This window comes from Zonotrichia leucophrys, chromosome 19, assembly GCF_028769735.1.
Source record: "Zonotrichia leucophrys gambelii isolate GWCS_2022_RI chromosome 19, RI_Zleu_2.0, whole genome shotgun sequence".
Taxonomy (NCBI): domain Eukaryota; kingdom Metazoa; phylum Chordata; class Aves; order Passeriformes; family Passerellidae; genus Zonotrichia; species Zonotrichia leucophrys.
This window is the reverse complement of record NC_088188.1, coordinates 7,948,487-7,966,265: the sequence shown is the minus strand read 5'-3', so window position 1 is coordinate 7,966,265 and position 17,779 is coordinate 7,948,487. Positions and strand designations below refer to the sequence as shown.

General features: G+C 41.5%; 1 protein-coding gene across 4 annotated transcripts in view; it reads left to right on the top strand.

Moving 5' to 3' along the window:
* The window catches only part of NCOR1 (nuclear receptor corepressor 1), a 59,323-nt gene that overhangs the window by 6,258 nt on the left and 35,286 nt on the right, over window positions 1-17,779 (top strand). For all 4 annotated transcript variants that reach the window (XM_064729136.1, XM_064729133.1, XM_064729135.1 and 1 more), the window contains exons 2-7: window positions 7,873-8,050; window positions 9,293-9,426; window positions 11,542-11,737; window positions 12,680-12,862; window positions 15,327-15,440; window positions 17,713-17,769. In XM_064729136.1, the coding sequence (XP_064585206.1) occupies window positions 7,943-8,050; window positions 9,293-9,426; window positions 11,542-11,737; window positions 12,680-12,862; window positions 15,327-15,440; window positions 17,713-17,769 (792 nt within the window). In that variant the 5' untranslated portion in view covers window positions 7,873-7,942. The remainder of the gene's footprint in view (window positions 1-7,872; window positions 8,051-9,292; window positions 9,427-11,541; window positions 11,738-12,679; window positions 12,863-15,326; window positions 15,441-17,712; window positions 17,770-17,779) is intronic.

The window sequence follows — 17,779 nt, the reverse complement described above, 5'->3', positions numbered from 1 at the left end:
TTGTAGCAGGAGAGAAAGAAAAAACCTGTTATTTAAGATGAAGTATAACAATGTGATCCTGAAATCTGGCAAGAGTTTGGATCTAAATTACATGTAAATTCCCAATTTTCACCTTTGGGAATGGCAACAAAAATTGCTTTGAATGACTCTTAAATATTTATTTAATATTTAGTCTTCAAAAATTATTACTTGAAGTATTTTAAGCAGCTGGTTACCTGTGAATGGGGAATCTTCTCCTATTAAAATCTGGAGTATAAAAACCTATTTTAATTGTTTTGGCTCCCTTGATGGAGATGGAAAAGTCTCCTAGTGCAGAGTCAGTGTGACATCTTGAATTGACAGCTGTAATGCTCCTTAACTTGTGTAATTGGCTAAATTAAAGTTTACCATGTGTCATGGAGAATATGTCAGGCACTGCAGAGCTTTGGGTGTTCAGAAATCAGATTATATTGTACATTAATGGAAATTTCAGAGTGTGAAAAGAGTTGAATTCAGATTTTTGGACTTTTCTTAGCATCTACTTTTCAAATACTCCTGTTGGTTGATTTATATGATGTTAATAATTAATGGGGAGAATGTTGTTCAGTGCTGGTAGTAAAACACAGCCTTAAATCTGTAACTTTTGTACTGTATTTCTAGCAGGGATAGAAATAATGATTTTTCCATCAATAACTTTGTGAGTACAACTGAATGAGATTAAAGTTCTTGGGAATTTATGGTGTATTGGGGAATTTATGGTTCTGTCTGTCACAGAAGAAGAAAAGGCATTTGCACATGTGGAATTGTCTTGGAGAATTCAGCACTGAGTTGTTCTCAACTTGGAGAAAATACATTCATTGTTTCTGTTCATTCCAATAGCATATGTCCTTGTGCTTTGACTACAAGCTTTTGAGAATTCTGCAGCATAAAATTGAGTGAAAAAGGAGTGAAAGAAAGATTAGAAAAAGTGTGGAAGAGGCCCTGAGCTTTGGGGTTGCGCCTGTGTTCTGCAGAAATGGGAAGCACAGGACTCGGGGCATATTTAAATGACCATTACTCAAGTTGTCTTTAATTTTAGTTTTGACCTTTGAACATTTTTTCTTGCTTGTAGCACACAACGAATTTTTCATCTTTTAAAGGGTATGCCCAGCAGATTTTTATACTTTGCACTTCATCTCATCTGTAAGCTTGGCCATTGTAGCTGGAATTCAGGTCCTTCAGTTTTAAAGCACAGAATTATCTTAAATCTGCTCAGACATCAACCTTCTGGTGAGTTCTTGAATGAAAACCTTCTACCTTTCAGGATTGTCCTGTTGATCTTGGAGCTCACTTCCCATCCCACCCCATCCCACCCCACCCCACCCCACCCCACCCCATCCCACCCCATCCCATCCCATCCCACCCCATCCCATCCCACCCCATCCCACCCCATCCCACCCCATCCCACCCCATCCCACCCCATCCCACCCCATCCCACCCCATCCCACCCCATCCCACCCCATCCCACCCCATCCCACCCCATCCCACCCCATCCCACCCATCCCATCCCATCCCATCCATCCCACCCATCCCATCCCACCCCACTTTGCAGAATTTTGTAGTCAGGCTTCAGGGTTGACACAGATCAGTTTGAACCTTAACTTCTTTACTTTGTCACTGAATTTCACCATCTGAATAAATGGCATTTGGCTTTGCTGATGAGTGGGCACTGAGGGGTGACTGAAGCACTGCTGAGTGCTCAGGCAGTGTTTGGTGATGTTTTTAGGGAAGATTTTCTAGACTCTTCAGGCAGTGTGAGCTTGCAGCCCTACTGGTGATGTTTGGGAGATGATACTCAGCCTTGTACTGTGACCAGCAATTCAAAGAAATAACTTTTATGTGGAATTGGACCCACTGAGCTATTTTTAATAATCTGTCTTGAATGGGCACATGAGTGTTTTCTGGTGTGTGACATATCCCCAGGATGCAGAGTTGATATTTTTATTTGGGTGTCTGAACAGGTTAATGATTGCCTGGTAAAACAAAATATTAATGAGAAGATTTGTTTTGCAAAGCTAGCAATACACTGAAGGATTTTGCTTATGTGACTCTTGACTTGTAATTTTGATTTTTTTATGCCATTTGAAGCATTGTGTCTTGAAGGGTCTGTAATTCCTGAAGTCTGCTCAGTGTGATTCAATAGGCTGGTCCATAAATACAGCCTGATTTTGGTTTTTTCCATGAGGTAGTTTCATTACCTTTTGATGAAATGAAATCACAGAAATAATTATTCACAATAATGTTGTCATGCCTTGGATAAGGCCTAACTGCTAAAACACTCCCTTCACCCTTCATTCTCCAGCCAGAGTAAACTTTGAATAAATATCCCTGAATTCATTTGGTGATTGATTGCAGATCCCTGTGCAAGGCAGAGCCTCCCTTGCTGTGCCATGGCTTCGTTACATCAGAGCTCCATTTACTAAAGCTGCTGATTTCAAACCAAAATCCCCCAACTGGGGTTAGACTGTAATCTCATTCTTTGCACTCTTTATATCACACTTAGTTTACTCAAAAACAAGATGAGGAAAATTCCCGAAAGGATGTGAAATTTAATTAGCAAATGTTGGTTAAGCACTTCAAGATGGCACAAAAATGACTCTGAATGCAGAAATGTCAGCTTGTTTTGGAAGCTGAGTTTCCCCATGAGGCTGGTCCTTGTCCATGAAGGTGAGGGTTGGAGCCAGGATGTGCCAGCGAGTGGAGCAGGTGCCTGCCCTGCCCTGGGCCAGCTGCTCCCAGGTCTGTGTGGCCACACAGTGAAGGCTTTGGGGAACTGCCCTGCTAAAAATAGTCCAGTTTTGAACCTGCTGTGTTTTTCCAAGTGAGAACTGCTTCACTCAGGCAGCGCCTTCAAAGTGCTGCAAGAATCCAGTCTTATTTCTGATTCAGGCTTTGACTATTTCCTGGGGAGTCTTTGATAGATTTTTTAACCTTTCTGTGACTCATTTTCCCACATGTCTGCTGAAGATAGTTTGTACTTCTGCTTCTGAAGCATTTTGAGTTCTGGAGATCAGGCTGAAATTACGCCGTGATTGTTGCCATTAAAATATTCAGTTCCAAATTATTTCCAACTTACTCTAAATTCCCTGCATATGGTGAATGGAAGTGTGAACAGCAGCTTTTAAGGGAATTCTGAATAGGATCTGTTCAGTAGTTTGAGCTGGCCAAAGACAGAAATATCATCATACCTTTAGAAATAAACATTGTTAAATCATTTCCTTGCCCGAGAAGCTCAAATTAACACAAGGCCAAGCATCTCTTCACTGTTCCTGAGTCCATTACTCTTGTCATTGCTTTTTCTCCCCTGGGTATCTTCCCTTAGCTGCTTCTTTTTTGATTCTTTGCTCCTATGTGTGCTGTAATTTTTATTTTTTTGAATATTATCCATTTGATGCTACTGGGTTTCCTGTTTTGCTGTAGAGTCTGGGAGTGTCAGTGAAATGGGACATTATAGCACAATTTCTGGCTTCTGAACTGCAAAACAAGAAATATTTCTTTCTGCCCCTTCTAATTGTCAATATTTGATGAGACAGACAATTTGCCAGCCTGGTTGGCAGCTGTATGAAAATATTCATGACCCAACTTTATCTTTGTGAGACATGAGGCAGAATTCCAGAGTCTGTAACAGCTCTTTTAAACGTTTATATATTTAACCTCTGAAATTTGCAGAATAATATGAAAAATACTGATCTGAAAAATAGAATCTTGCTGTCATTGAGCAGGGTTGGAAGCTGATTTCTGGTGTTGTAATTTATCAGGGGTGCTGAAAATGAAGATGAGCAGCCTCTGTTCTGGCAGGGGAGAGGAAAGCAGTGCAAGGACCAGAGAGGCAGAGAGAGTTAATAAACAGTGAGAACTTTCCAGGAGGATTCTGGTTGGCTTTGGGTAGAGCCAGAGGAGGTTTGTCATGACTAATGAAAGGATACAGCAGGGAGGAAAGCCCGGATGGGGTTGTTTACAGTCTGCACACACAGTCACAGTTTTATGCAAAAGGATGGCTGTATTTAAACATAATCTGGATGTATGGAAATTGGAGAGGTTACAGCAGGAAGCTGGCACTGCCCTCCCTGCCCAGGAACTGGATTGATGAAGAATAATCTGTGTCTGCTGCAAATGTGTGAGCAGATGCTGGAGGGAGAGAGGCAGATGCTTTTGGCTGCCAGGTCAGAGGTTGCCTGCAGAGAAATAGGAGTGGAAGTCAAGCACCTCCATCCCCAACTGCAGCCAGGGAGAAATGAGCAGAATATCAGTGGTAATTCTGCTGGCAAAATTGGGGAAAATTCCCTCCCCTCCCAGCAGAGAGGATAAACAAGCTCATGCTGTAGGAGCCTGGGAGATGAGGGGTCAGATCAGGAGAGTGTGCAGGCATGTGGATGTGTCTAGCAGGAAAAGGAGGCTTAGAGGGAGGGAATGTTGTACTTCAGTGTCATTTTACGTGGTTGTACTCCGGGGTTGATTTTATCTTGAAAGAAATGAGATCCCATGCAGGATCCCCATCCTTCAGCTCCCTCCCCACCTTGGAATTGCCAATATGTGGCCACGTTTTCCTGTGCTGTTACCCCCTTATCTCTGCTGCTGCTTTGCCAGTTCCCTCAGGGAGCAGGAGGAATGGTCCCCCACCTCTGATAACTTCATGTTTTCTTTTTTCTCCTCTCTGTGGTTCTCACCTCTCATATTTACCATGATTGTAATCTCTAATGCTCCTTGTTGCCTTCCTCTGCTGGCAGCTTTCATTTATTCCCCTTTTTAAAAAATTCCACTATGAACATGATCACACTTGCAGTTTTCAATAGGAAAGTCATCAGATTCAATGTTGTCCTATTTATTATGTAAAACTTGCAGTTATCAGGGGGTTTAGGTTGACATTTTTGGATGGATGCAGGATGCTCATTCTTGTACTCCATGCCCTCTCTCTCATCTTTCCATGTCCAGTGCAGAATCTGGAGAGATGCTCAGGCCCTCTCATTGCAGTTGCTTGTGAAAGATTTCAAGATAACCCCAACCTAACTCTGTGTCCACTGAAGTCCCTGTGAGTGGAGAAATGGCTTTTACAGCATCATAGAAAGTGAGCCTGGCTTGAACTTTCAGCACCTGAGTTAATGATCAACTTGGGGGTTGACTGAATATTGTGGGAATAAGGAGCAGATGTGACTGGATAGAGAGAAACTGGGAAGGACCTTGAATCCTGCAGTGGTTGACCTATATTTGTGTGTGACTTTTCCTGATCCCCTCTGCATCCCCAGATTGTTCAGCTCTCTGCACATGAAACTGCTGAGGGAGCACAGGCTGGGGCTTCAGCAACTCATCAAACTGAGATTTGTATTTCCATAACCTTAAAGAGTTTGAGCATCTTTATACCATGGAGCCGGTTCATTATTGATGAACGTGCCCCAGCCTGGGACAGGAGGAGTTATCCCATCAGCAAGCATTGGATGGAGCTGGCAGCTCTGTGCCAGAGCTTTCATGTCCGGTTTCGGCTGTTTGGATGGCCTGGAAAGGCCCGGGGTGGCCTTGGGGCAGCCGCGTTTCAAAGGAACAGAAGAGGCTTCAGTTCTTTTCTCGGTCTCGGTGTTTATTAATTGTTTATCTAAAAGATTTTCTCTCGGCCCGACAGAGCTCTGCTCAGCAGCCAGCCATGAGCACACTGTGCTGCCCTCCGGACAGTCACCTATCTTTATACCCAAAGTTACGTGTACAATATTTATCATTTTTCCCCAATACCTTTCACCCTTATTGACCAGTGCACTTTTAGTAATGACCAATCCCAAAGTGCCACCATCACCACAGAAGATGGAGGAGAAGAAGAAGAAGAAGAAAGACAAGACACGCCCCAATTCCTCCATTTTACTTCTCTAAACCCCCCTGTACAGAAATCCTAAACCCTGTGTTTCACTCTCTAATTAACCAATCCCTTCACCATTCACCCCGGTGAAACCCTCCTGTCCTCATACAGGTGTCGTCTCCTGTGTAGGATCAAAGTCCAGCCACCAGACACTTCTGGAACATTCCAGGACTCCCGAGCCCCCCAAGGGTGCTCTCGGTGACACCTCAGTCCTGAGGTGCTGAGATCCCACACTTTCATTCCTGTGAAACTCCATGCAAGAAAGGCAAACCAGAGGTTTTATTTTGGCTCTGGTTTAGGGGGCTGTGGGGGGCTCAGGGACAGCTCTCTGCTCTCACATGTGCAGCTGAACCTGCTGCCTTTGTGACTCTGGGCCTTGATTAAATGGAAATCAAATGACTCAGAGCCATTAGAGCATCACATAGCAGGTAAAGCTGTGCTCCAATGAATGCAGTGTGAATGATGAGGGATAATAAATGTTAATGGTGCAGCATTCTGTTACAGCTTGTCACTTGGCTATGAATTATAGGTACTATAATAGATGTATAGCTACTATAAATAGGTGTATAGCCACCATAGTGTACTATAAAGCACACTACTAGTGATGTAGTATTGCTTTGAGAGAGAAACTGTTGTCTTTTTCTTTGATTTTTCATAGCTGAAAATCAGGTTTAAGAGGTAAATGTAAATTTGTCTCATTATTTTGGTAGTCTAACATGTAAAGCTTTGTTTGATGGAGAGTTAAGGAGGAAAAATCCCTGACCAGAACGGAAATGATAAAATATTACAGATATACTGTAAGATCTGTTTGTATAGCTTGCTCTTTGCTGAGCTGGTTTTGCCTATTGACTGATAATGGAAAATGCAGTTTATAGGTGATGTCTGTGAAATGCTGTGGATTAATGTGCTGTGAAATGCAGCCACTGAGGCAGAGATCAACAGTTTATTTGAAGGTCTGATGTGTCTGCTGGCTCTGGGCAACAGGTTGAGAATTTGCTCCACATTGGATAGAATTCTGGATTTAATACACAGGCTCCTGGAACTGCATCTTTTGAACTATCAGAGAAAAATATTTTCTGTTTAAAATATATTTATGTCCCACTTTTTTGCTTAGAGCCATAATTTACCCACTCAAAACACTGATGGGGGAGCAGGATTGAATCAGTTTATTTGAGTTTATTTGGATCTTCAGCAGCTGGAGCTATACCCAGCCTCAGGCATGCTCAGACTTTGCTAGGGAACTTGTCTGGATTGCTGCAGTATTTAAAATCTGCAGTATTTAAAATCTTTCCCCAATCAGTGTTTGCTCTCCATCTGCAGCTGGAGAATGCAGCAGAGGCAGAGTAGCCATTGATTGTCAACTAAGCAGGATTGTTTTCAGGCTTTGTAGTAATATTCAGTTTTTGGCATCCTGTAGGAGCCAAACTATGCTGGCATTTGAAGCAGAGCTGGTTCTCTGCTCTGTGAGTGCCTTTTTTTCCTGCCTGCTTGAGTTAAGCTGCTGTTGGATGGTTGGTGATGGCATTCAGGGCCTGGCTAAAGCACTGGGATTTATTGAACTGTAAGTGACACTGAGTGCAGCCCTAACACTACCTGGATCTGAAAGTCACCAACACTTCATGGAACCCAAAAACTTTGCAGAAGAAACAAAAGTGAACTTCATGTTGTGCTAAGGAAATTTACTGTAAATGCAGAATCCAGCTATAGACTTATAAGCTCTTTAAAATTTATTTAAAGTGACCTACTTTTCTTATCAAATTCGAAGTCAACTGCTAAAAGGATGTATTCCGACAATATAATCCTCAAATCTTTGTGTAGACAATGCTGACACGTCTCATTTTGAGCCCATTTAAGACCCGTTAACATGTTTCAGACTGGAGTAACCTATTAAATAAATACATCAGGAAAAAGCTTTTACTGGTAATGGTTGTTTTGCTTAGGTGACTATGGCTGTAATGTATTGTGAGTACATCTGGTACTTCAGTGCTTATCAGCGATCTTTTTCCCTTTAGGCGGTTTCCTAGAAACATGATTGCTTGCTGGTCTTGATCTCGCAGCTTTGTGGAGACTCCTTCCCTGATAATGTCAAGTTCAGGCTACCCTCCGAACCAAGGAGCTTTCAGCACGGAGCAGAGCCGGTTCCCGCCGCACTCGGTGCAGTACAGCTTCCCCAGCAGCCGCCACCAGCAGGTAAGGACACCCAGCTGGCCTGGGCCAGCCTGCTCTGCAAGGCCTTGCCCTGCCAAAAAAGGGATTCATTCTGCTTTTTATACCGAGATAACACAACTCCTCCACGTCTGAAAACACATCAGTGTGCCCTGTTGGGAGAGCTGCTCTGTTAAACACTGGTGGGGTGGCTTCTGCTGTTTTACTTTGCCCTTTATTAATATAAACATCCTGGTTTTATCATTGCTTTCTCATGGTTTGAATAAATTCAGCAAGAGTTGTGTTCCTAAACTTCTGTTGCAGTATTGGGCTGGAATCTCTGTAAGTTTAGTGTGGTACTTGTCAACATTGTGTGCAAGGTGGAGAATGTGTAAAAACTCGTGTTACACTGATTTTTTTTTCTGAAGTGCTGCCAGCTGAGTTCTGCTGGCCAGGATGGGAGTAAAGGATTTCTAAGGATATCCTACTTGCTCATTTCTGCCAAGCTTTTATTCTGCCATCCTGTGCTCTGTGCTGTGCAGGACCAGCTGTTGGCTTTACAACAGTTCAGGTTTCCCTCATTTTCATTACATTCTCCTCTTGCTGCAGATACTTTGGATGATACTTTCTTTGGATGATACTTTCTTCTCCTTCCATGTTATCAAAAAGAAATTCAAAAACTGAAGCTTTTTGGTTTGCTCTGTGTTTATTTTTAGATAATTTATGAAAACTGCATCTCATGGGTAATGATCTATTACATGTCTTGTAGAGCTTCTCTTCAGTCAGTGCCAGCTGCATGTAATTTTTAAAAGCAAGTAGTTGATCACACAAAAATACAAATAAATAATCTTGTTCTTCACTTTGCTTGTAAATTGTAGCAATTGGAAGATGCATCTTGTGTGGCTCTTAGTCCTGATTAATAATGTCTGATATAAAAATGTCTTGAGGTGGTAACAAAAGAAATTGCCTCGAGGTTGCTCTCATTTTACCACTTTGCAGTTGGATGTGCAAGACTGATTTTAAAGGATGTTTTTGAAAGGCTATTCATCTGCTTGCTGCTGACTCATCCATGTTTTGTTAGAAGTTGCTAATAAATGAGGTGGAATTCCCAGTATAAATATTTAGTCTCTTTAAAGTTTATTTAAACCTCAGAACTGCCATTCGCAAACATTTTTTTGAGCCGGAATAAGACTTTCTCAATCTGGAGTCACTCTGTATTCAATATCTTTGGAAATGATGGTCAGTGGATGCCTTTGTTCCTGCTAACACCAGAGGTGTTCCCCTCAGGAATTTGCCGTTCCCGACTATCGCTCCTCTCACCTGGAGGTCAGCCAGGCCACGCAGCTCCTGCAGCAGCAGCAGCAGCAGCAGCTCCGGCGCCGGCCCTCGCTGCTCTCCGAGTTCCACCCGGGCTCTGACAGGTGAGGAGGCTGATCTGGAGGGGTGGGAGCTCCAATCTCATCCTGTCCGGTTTTCTCGGCTGTTTGAGGGGCCTGGAAAGGCCCGGGGTGGCCTTGGGGCAGCCCGCGTATCGAAGGACGAGAAGAGGCTTCAGTTCTTTTCTCGGTCTCTGTGTTTATTAATTGTTTATCTAAAAGATGTTCTTTCAGCCGAACAGAGATCTGCTCAGCAGCCAGCCATGAGCACACTGACTGCCCTCCGGGGCAGCCACGTATCTTTATACCCATTGTTACGTGTACAATATTTATCATTTTTCCCCAATACCATTTATTCTTATAACTCGGTGCACTCTCAGTAATAACCAATCCAAAGGTGCCACCGTGGCCAAAGAAGATGGAGGAGAAGAGGAAGAAGAAGAAGGACAGGACACACCCCAATTCCTCCATCTTACTCCTCTAAACCCCCCTGTACATAAATCCTAAACCCTGTGTCTCACCCTCTAATTAACTAATCCCTTCACCATTCACCCTGGTGAAGTCCTCCTATCCTCATCCTGTGTAGGGTCAAAGTCCAGCCACCAGACACTTCTGGCAACATTCCAGGAGTCCCGAGCCCCCCCAAGGGTGCTCTCGATGGCCCGGCATCTCAGGACTGAAATCTTGAGATCCGACATCATCCCTGCAGCTGCTCTGGGGTTACCTGAGGACACAGAGTGGGCAGCAGCAGGGAATCAGATGCTGGAGTTTACTTTCACTTTGCCAATATCTTCCTTCCCAGGGAAACGGGTCAGTGCATGGGGGATGCTGAGGGATGGTCAATGTGCATCATCATTGCTGCACTGCTGGGAGGTTCAAGAAGGTTTCCAATGTCAAGCATTCATTGGAAGACCACTGAATGTTCCCTGAACATCAAATTCGGAGATTAAAATCCCACTGCAGATCAGAATAATATTAACTAGATTGTGATAAATTAGCAGGAACATGCTTCTCTTTAGGGAAGAGATTAAAATATGATTTGTGCCCTCAATTCTTTAGTGTGTTAGGCTGCTGGTGTACAGTCATAAGTAAGTGTTAGGGCCTGTAACAGCCTCTTCTTTTCTTGCACTTACTGCTTGTACAAACCTTCCTTTGCCTTGGACTCTTAGTGAGTATATCTGCTAGGAGCAACTTTATATGCAGGATTACTGCTGGAGGTTTATTTTGGCTGTAACTGACCGATCTGCTTCTGAACAAATACCCATGATGAATGTTATGTAAATACTGCTCTGGCTTAAAATCTCATTAGGATATTCCCAGAAATAACTTGATGATAGTGAAATCTGGGGCTCCCATATTGCCTTCATCTCGTGTCAGCAAAATGTCAGTAAGGCTCTGTTTTAGTGCTGAGAATCACAGCAGCTTTTAAAAGTTCTCAAAATTGAGTTTATAGCAGTAGTAAATCATACCCCCCCCCAGACTGTAAATTTGTAAAAGCTTATTTGGTAGCTCTGGCAAACTGCAGGAAACTGCTGCTGTCATCTCTTCAGTGGCACTTCATAGGAAGATGTTGAAGCATATGAGAGTCTTTTATGGGCATCCTGTGCACTGCTCTGGGAGCACCAAGTGATAACTGTTGGGCATTTTTCTGAGAAGGAGGAGTCTTCAAATGACTCATGGATTGAATCAATGACTGCTTCTGTCACAGAGCAGCATTTTAGTAGAGATCAAATTCCAAACAGACTCATGGCTCATCTCAAGTGTTCTGTGTATATTTAAAAATTATTTGGCTGCAAAAATTCAATAATGGAGCTGTTGTGGTGATCTTCAGTGAAATATAGTACTGTGTTTTTCTCATGGATTTTTGGTGGGTTTATACTTTGAATCGGATCTTTGATTTGAACAATATCCTTGTAGCAGAGCTGAGTTTCTTTAAGGTTGTTTAATGATAGGAGTGCCTTTAATTTGAGATTCAAGTTCACTTCCTATTTTCTAATGGATTTTAACTGCTGTATTTTTGAAGTCATATTTAAAAACATTTATCTGCTTTACTGTTTAGAAGGAGCTTCACCAAATGACATCTCCTTTAAAATTAAAAAGCATTGAAGATTCTTCTCATATCAAAAATGTATATTTTAACAGTGAATCTCTCCTGTTTAGGCCTCAGGAAAGGAGAACTGGATATGAACAGCAGTTCCATCCAGGTCCATCTCAGACTGATCATGATTCTCTGGAGTCCAAGCGACCACGTCTTGAGCAAGTGTCTGATTCCCATTTCCAGCGTGTCAGTGCAGCCACTGTCTTGCCTTTAGTGCATCCTCTGCAGGAAGGGTTGAGGTCTGCAGATATTAAGAAGGTAAAGCCATTTGCTGTCACAGTGCTGAAGGTCTAACTTTCTGTGTTGCTAATCAGAGTTTTTCTCTTAGGTAATTTTTTTGTTTGTTTACATTTTTCTTTAATCCCAAAAATTTACACATTATCAGAAGCTGTGATCATGAGTCAGTGTTACTCTCTTACACAGTCTGACTCAAACACAGTAAATAGACTGGAATTCTGAGTTGCCACTACTCTCTTAAGTCACTCAAACCTCAGTTGTAAAATGATTGTAGCATAGTGCATGAAATATTTCTGCTTTTCAGCTGAAAGCTGCTGGCAAATCCATGCAAGTCCATTTTTTCCTGTAATTAACATGAGACTGAATAGTCAAAGTACTTCCTTCCACCCCCTTCTCCTTTCTAAGCATTTGAAATGAATCTGCTTATTTACATAACACTAATTATACTTGTCACTGTCTCATTTTGGCTAAATCTAGGACAATCTAGTTTGGGGTGGGTATTTTCTATTTTAGATATTGAATATTAGAGCTAAATTCAAGAGAACTTCACATTTATAACCATGACTAACTCCAGATATGCTTTATCAGGCTGGTCATGATTATCTTCAAGAATATCCTCTTCAGTATGGGTGCAGAGTATTGAGGTGTGGCTCTCAAGTAACCCTCCCTTTAAAAATCAAAGTTACTATTTACATTTATGAAGATGTATTCTAAAAGGAAGGTGTTTGGGTCTTATTTTGTATTCAAGGTAAATATTGCAGTGTGGTGTTTTTTAAAATAAAACTTTGAAATTACAGTATCATAAAAGATTTAGAGCATTATGAAAACTTTATTGATCTCTCAACAGAGATATAGATAATTGGAAATTGTTGTTAATTCCTGGGTGTTTGGTTACTGGGCACTCATTCCCAAATTCTGACTGATTTCCTCTCTATCTCCCCCCATCTCCTGTCCCCATGGAAGGACCCAGCTTTTGGAGGAAAGCATGAGGGACCATCTTCTCCAATTTCTGGTCAGCCTTGTGGGGAGGACCAAAATGCTTCACCTTCCAAGCTGTCAAAGGAAGAATTGATCCAGAGCATGGACCGCGTGGATCGCGAAATCGCCAAAGTGGAGCAGCAGATCCTGAAACTGAAGAAAAAGCAAGTAAGCACAGCAGGCACTGCTCTTGTTTTCTGCCAGTGAAAGAGGTGTGGAAAAACCTCATTTGGTGATGGTGAATTTTTTGGTTATATGAATTGTCGGGTTTTCTCGGCTGTTTGAGGGGCTTAGAAAGGCCCGGGGTGGCTTTGGGACAGCCCGCGTATCGAAGGACGAGAAGAGGCTTCAGTTCTTTTTTCGGTTTTTATGTTTATTAATTGTTTATCTAAAAGATGTTCTTTCAGCTGAACAGAGATCTGCTCAGCAGTCAGCCATGAGCACACTGTGCTGCCCTCCGGGGTAGCCACGTATCTTTATACTCATTGTTACGTGTACAATATTTATCATTTTTCTTCAATACTATTTATTCTTATTGCTGGGTGCACTTTTAGTAATAACTAATCTAAAAGTGCCACCATGGCTAAAGAAGATGGAGGAGAAGAAGAAGAAGAAGAAGGACAGGACACATCCTAATTCTTCCATCTTACTTCTCTAAACCCCCCTGTACATAAATCTTAAACTTTGTGTCTCACCCTCTAATTAACTAATCCCTTCACCATTCACCCTGGTGAAGCCCTCATCCTTGTCGTCTCCTGTGTAGGATCAAAGTCCAGCCACCAGACACTTCTGGAACATTCCAGGACTCCCGAGCCCCCCAAGGTGGTCTCGGTGGCTCAGCACCTCAGGACTGAGATCCTGAGATCCGACAATGAATCAGATGAAGAAGTTGAAAAGGAAGGGTTATATGTGTGATTTTGTTTTAAATAAGTTGGATGGCACACAGTTCTAAACATTTTTGAAAGCAGCAGAAAGCCACGTAGGAAGAGCAGCAGTAGATGGGTTTATATTTGAAACTGCTGTGAAACAAGGGCACTGTGACTGTAATTTCAGCTTCAGAGCTGCCTGCTGGCTGAGGGGAGGATCATCTTTCTTCTTTTGCAGTCTGTGCAAGGGGAGAATCCCTTGCATGCATCTCCAAAACCAGAGCTTGTACAAAAGCCCCTGATCATCTGCTTCCCTAAGGGCAAGAGATCCTCACATCTGGAGCCAAGGCCAGCCTTGGGGGAAAGTGCAGTAGGAGAGGTGCAAACAAACACAGAGAGCAGAGAAATAAAAAAGGAAATATCACTTTGTTTTTGTATGGCCCTGGCCATGCTTTGCATCAGAGATCTGCACTTCAGCCACTGGAAGCAAAGGAAGTGTTTGCTGGCAGAAGTTGTTGCTTTCCCAGGAGCTGTTGTGGCCAAGCAAACCCACCCTTCAATCGAGGCATCTGTTAGTCATTGACAAAAACAAAGTCCTTTTCCTTTTCCTTTTCTGACTTTCAAAGATCCAGATAGAAAAAGTGCCAGCTTTACTTTTCTAGTTGGAACTCTGGAGGAAATGAGAATTACTTTGTAGGATTTGTTAACTTATAGGTCCAGGATAACAAACAGACAATTTATGGTCTGGAAGTGTTTAATTATGTCTGAATTTTAATGAGCTGTAAAGTGACCTCCAGCAGAAAAACAAAAAAGGATGTCACTGAGTACCTGTTTGTGTGGTAATAATGCTTATCTCTCTGTGCACTTTTCCACAAAATCAGCAAGTGCTGTGCAACTCATCTATGAAGGGTCATTTGTGCACATTTGTCTGTGATTTGACTTAAAAAAACCACAAACTTGATGTTGAAATAATTGAGCCCAGGTCTTAGGGCATTCTGCTCAAATTTTAGGGAATTCTTGCACAGCAATGTAGCACATTCTAGCCAGGACTGTAAAGCAGGATAGATCCCTGCTGCTCTTTGCTGTAGATTTGTGGCAGGCACAGGTGAAGGATATTTTAAAAATGAAGATGTCACTGAACCAGATTTATTTGATGTAAAAGTAAATCACAGCAGTAGATTTAGTAGGAAAGGTAGTAGTTAGCTAAGAAAGGAGTACAGGGTGGGTTTTTTGCTTTTGGTTTTTTTCTTTGCTTGTTTGGTATTGTAACAGTCCTGGAACTTTAATGCATGTGGAGTGGTTTATTTTTGCTGTGAAGTACCTTTAGAATGATGTTCTCTGTGGCGTGTTAGAAGGACTTTTGTACCTTTTGAAGCCATAAGACAGCAGTTATGGTGACACTTGAACATCTACAGTGCAGAAAGGCAGCTCTGTGGTTTATTTCCACTGTGAGAAGGCAGCTCTGATGTAACTGTTCTCCAAAGTTAAATAATGATAAATTACAAAGTGACAGTGGCTTTAACTGTCAAGCTGAAACAAGTCTGATTCAAGGCAGGTGAGTCTGTACAGGTAATTTGAGTTACCAATAGTCCAAAAAATAGTCTTGTTATTGTCCCTGAGGGCATTAAAACCATTTCATTCATTCCTTGTCCGTGCAAAACGAACCAAGAGGCAGTGCTGACTGATCAGCTGCGTATTTTATCTCTGGTGACTAATTACTGGTGGGGGGAACATGGATGGCTGATTTGCTTTCTTTGGTCTCTTAGCAACAACTTGAAGAGGAAGCTGCGAAGCCTCCGGAGCCGGAGCGGCCGCTGTCCCCCCCTCCCGTGGAGCAGAAGCACCGCAGCATCGTCCAGATCATTTACGATGAGAACCGCGTGAGTCCCCGCCCCTCCCCCAGGCCTCCTCTGCCTCTCAGCTCACATTCATTAGGTGTCATGTACTCCCATGGAGCAAATCTCTCTGTTTTACTGATTTACCCACCCCTCTTTGGCTATTTGTTGCCTTCTTTAAATGAAAGACATTTTAATGACATTTTTATTCTTGAGGGAATCTTCCTTGGGTCTCATCCTTGTGCTGAGATGCATGAATTATATATCCTCTTATATATCCACACATATATATCCTCTGTGTGATATGTGTATCCTCTTATATATCCACACATATATATCCTCTGAAGTGATATGTGTACCCTCTTATATATCCACACATATATATCCTCTGTGTGATATGTGTATCCTCTTATATATCCACACATATATATCCTCTGTGTGATATGTGTATCCTCTTATATATCCACACATATATATCCTCTGTGTGATATGTGTATCCTCTTATATATCCACACATATATATCCTATGTGTGATATGTGTATCCTCTTATATATCCACACATATATATCCTCTGAAGTGATATGTGTATCCCTTATATATCCACACATATATATCCTCTGTGTGATATGTGTATCCTCTTATATATCCACACATATATATCCTCTGTGTGATATGTGTACCCTCTTATATATCCACACATATATATCCTCTGAAGTGATATGTGTATCCTCTTATATATCCACACATATATATCCTCTGTGTGATATGTGTATCCTCTTATATATCCACACATATATATCCTCTGAAGTGATATGTGTATCCTCTTATATATCCACACATATATATCCTCTGTGTGATATGTGTATCCTCTTATATATCCACACATATATATCCTCTGTGTGATATGTGTACCCTCTTATATATCCACACATATATATCCTCTGTGTGATATGTGTACCCTCTTATATATCCACACATATATATCCTCTGTGTGATATGTGTATCCTCTTATATATCCACACATATATATCCTCTGTGTGATATGTGTACCCTCTTATATATCCACACATATATATCCTCTGTGTGATATGTGTACCCTCTTATATATCCACACATATATATCCTCTGAAGTGATATGTGTACCCTCTTATATATCCACACATATATATCCTCTGAAGTGATATGTGTACCCTCTTATATATCCACACATATATATCCTCTGAAGTGATATGTGTATCCTCTTATATATCCACACATATATATCCTCTGAAGTGATATGTGTATCCTCTTATATATCCACACATATATATCCTCTGTGTGATATGTGTACCCTCTTATATATCCACACATATATATCCTCTGTGTGATATGAAGAATGCCTCAGAAATTCATCTGGAATTCCTCACATGAGCTGGCAAACTTGGCTGAAGACTCTACTTTTAAATGAGCTGAAGAGAAAAAACTGCATATGTTGGAGGATTTTGTGCCTTCTTTATAAACTCTGACTTCTGGCACTTCGTATCTGTTCATTTATCCAAATCTTAAGTAGTAATATGTGGGTGAATTATGAGCTTGTGTTGTTTAAGTGGTGAGAAAAGTTCAGGAGCTCAGTAATATTGCCAACAGTAACAGCAAAAATGCTTCCTGCCTTTTTTTCCCATGGTAGTTTGAGATTAGGGAGTCAGATATCTGGGGGTTTTGTAAGTATTGTGATCTTCTGTGAGTGGTATATGTTTGTTTAATTTCCCAATTTTGTTCTGTAGTTTAGAGGAACAGCTAACTTCTATTACAATAGGTTGGAGGTTTTTTTAGGCATAACAATGCTAGATTTTGTACAGTACAACTGTGTCCCAAGAATTCAAGCATGAAAGGAGGGGTCAGAATTATTTTGTGGTTTTCACTTGGTTTGAATGAAGGACCTTTGACACACTTTGTGTGTTTATGTACTCATGGATTCACACTCCCTGATTTGGCAATTGGAGAATTTTAGTCTCTTAATTCCATTTTTCAAAACTAAGTGTACTTTATTTTACTGGACACCTTTATTCCTTTTTATAATTATTTGCTGTATTATGAAATGCAGAGGTCAGTTTCTGCTTTTATGCTCTATCAGCTTCCAGCCTGGGAGATCAGAGTCACTACTAAACAATTCAGGTACAGGTTTCTTTATTTGCTGAGGCAACATTGCAGAAGTAGGTTAAGAAGGATCTTGTGTGTTCAGGCAGGGGTTTAGCAGAGAACATAGAGTTCAGATCCACATTTGACATGAACTTCAGAGGATTTACTCAGACTATACCAAAAAAATCTTATTTGCAGAAAAAAGCAGAAGAAGCTCACAAGATTTTTGAAGGTCTTGGTCCAAAAGTTGAATTGGTAAGTTGTG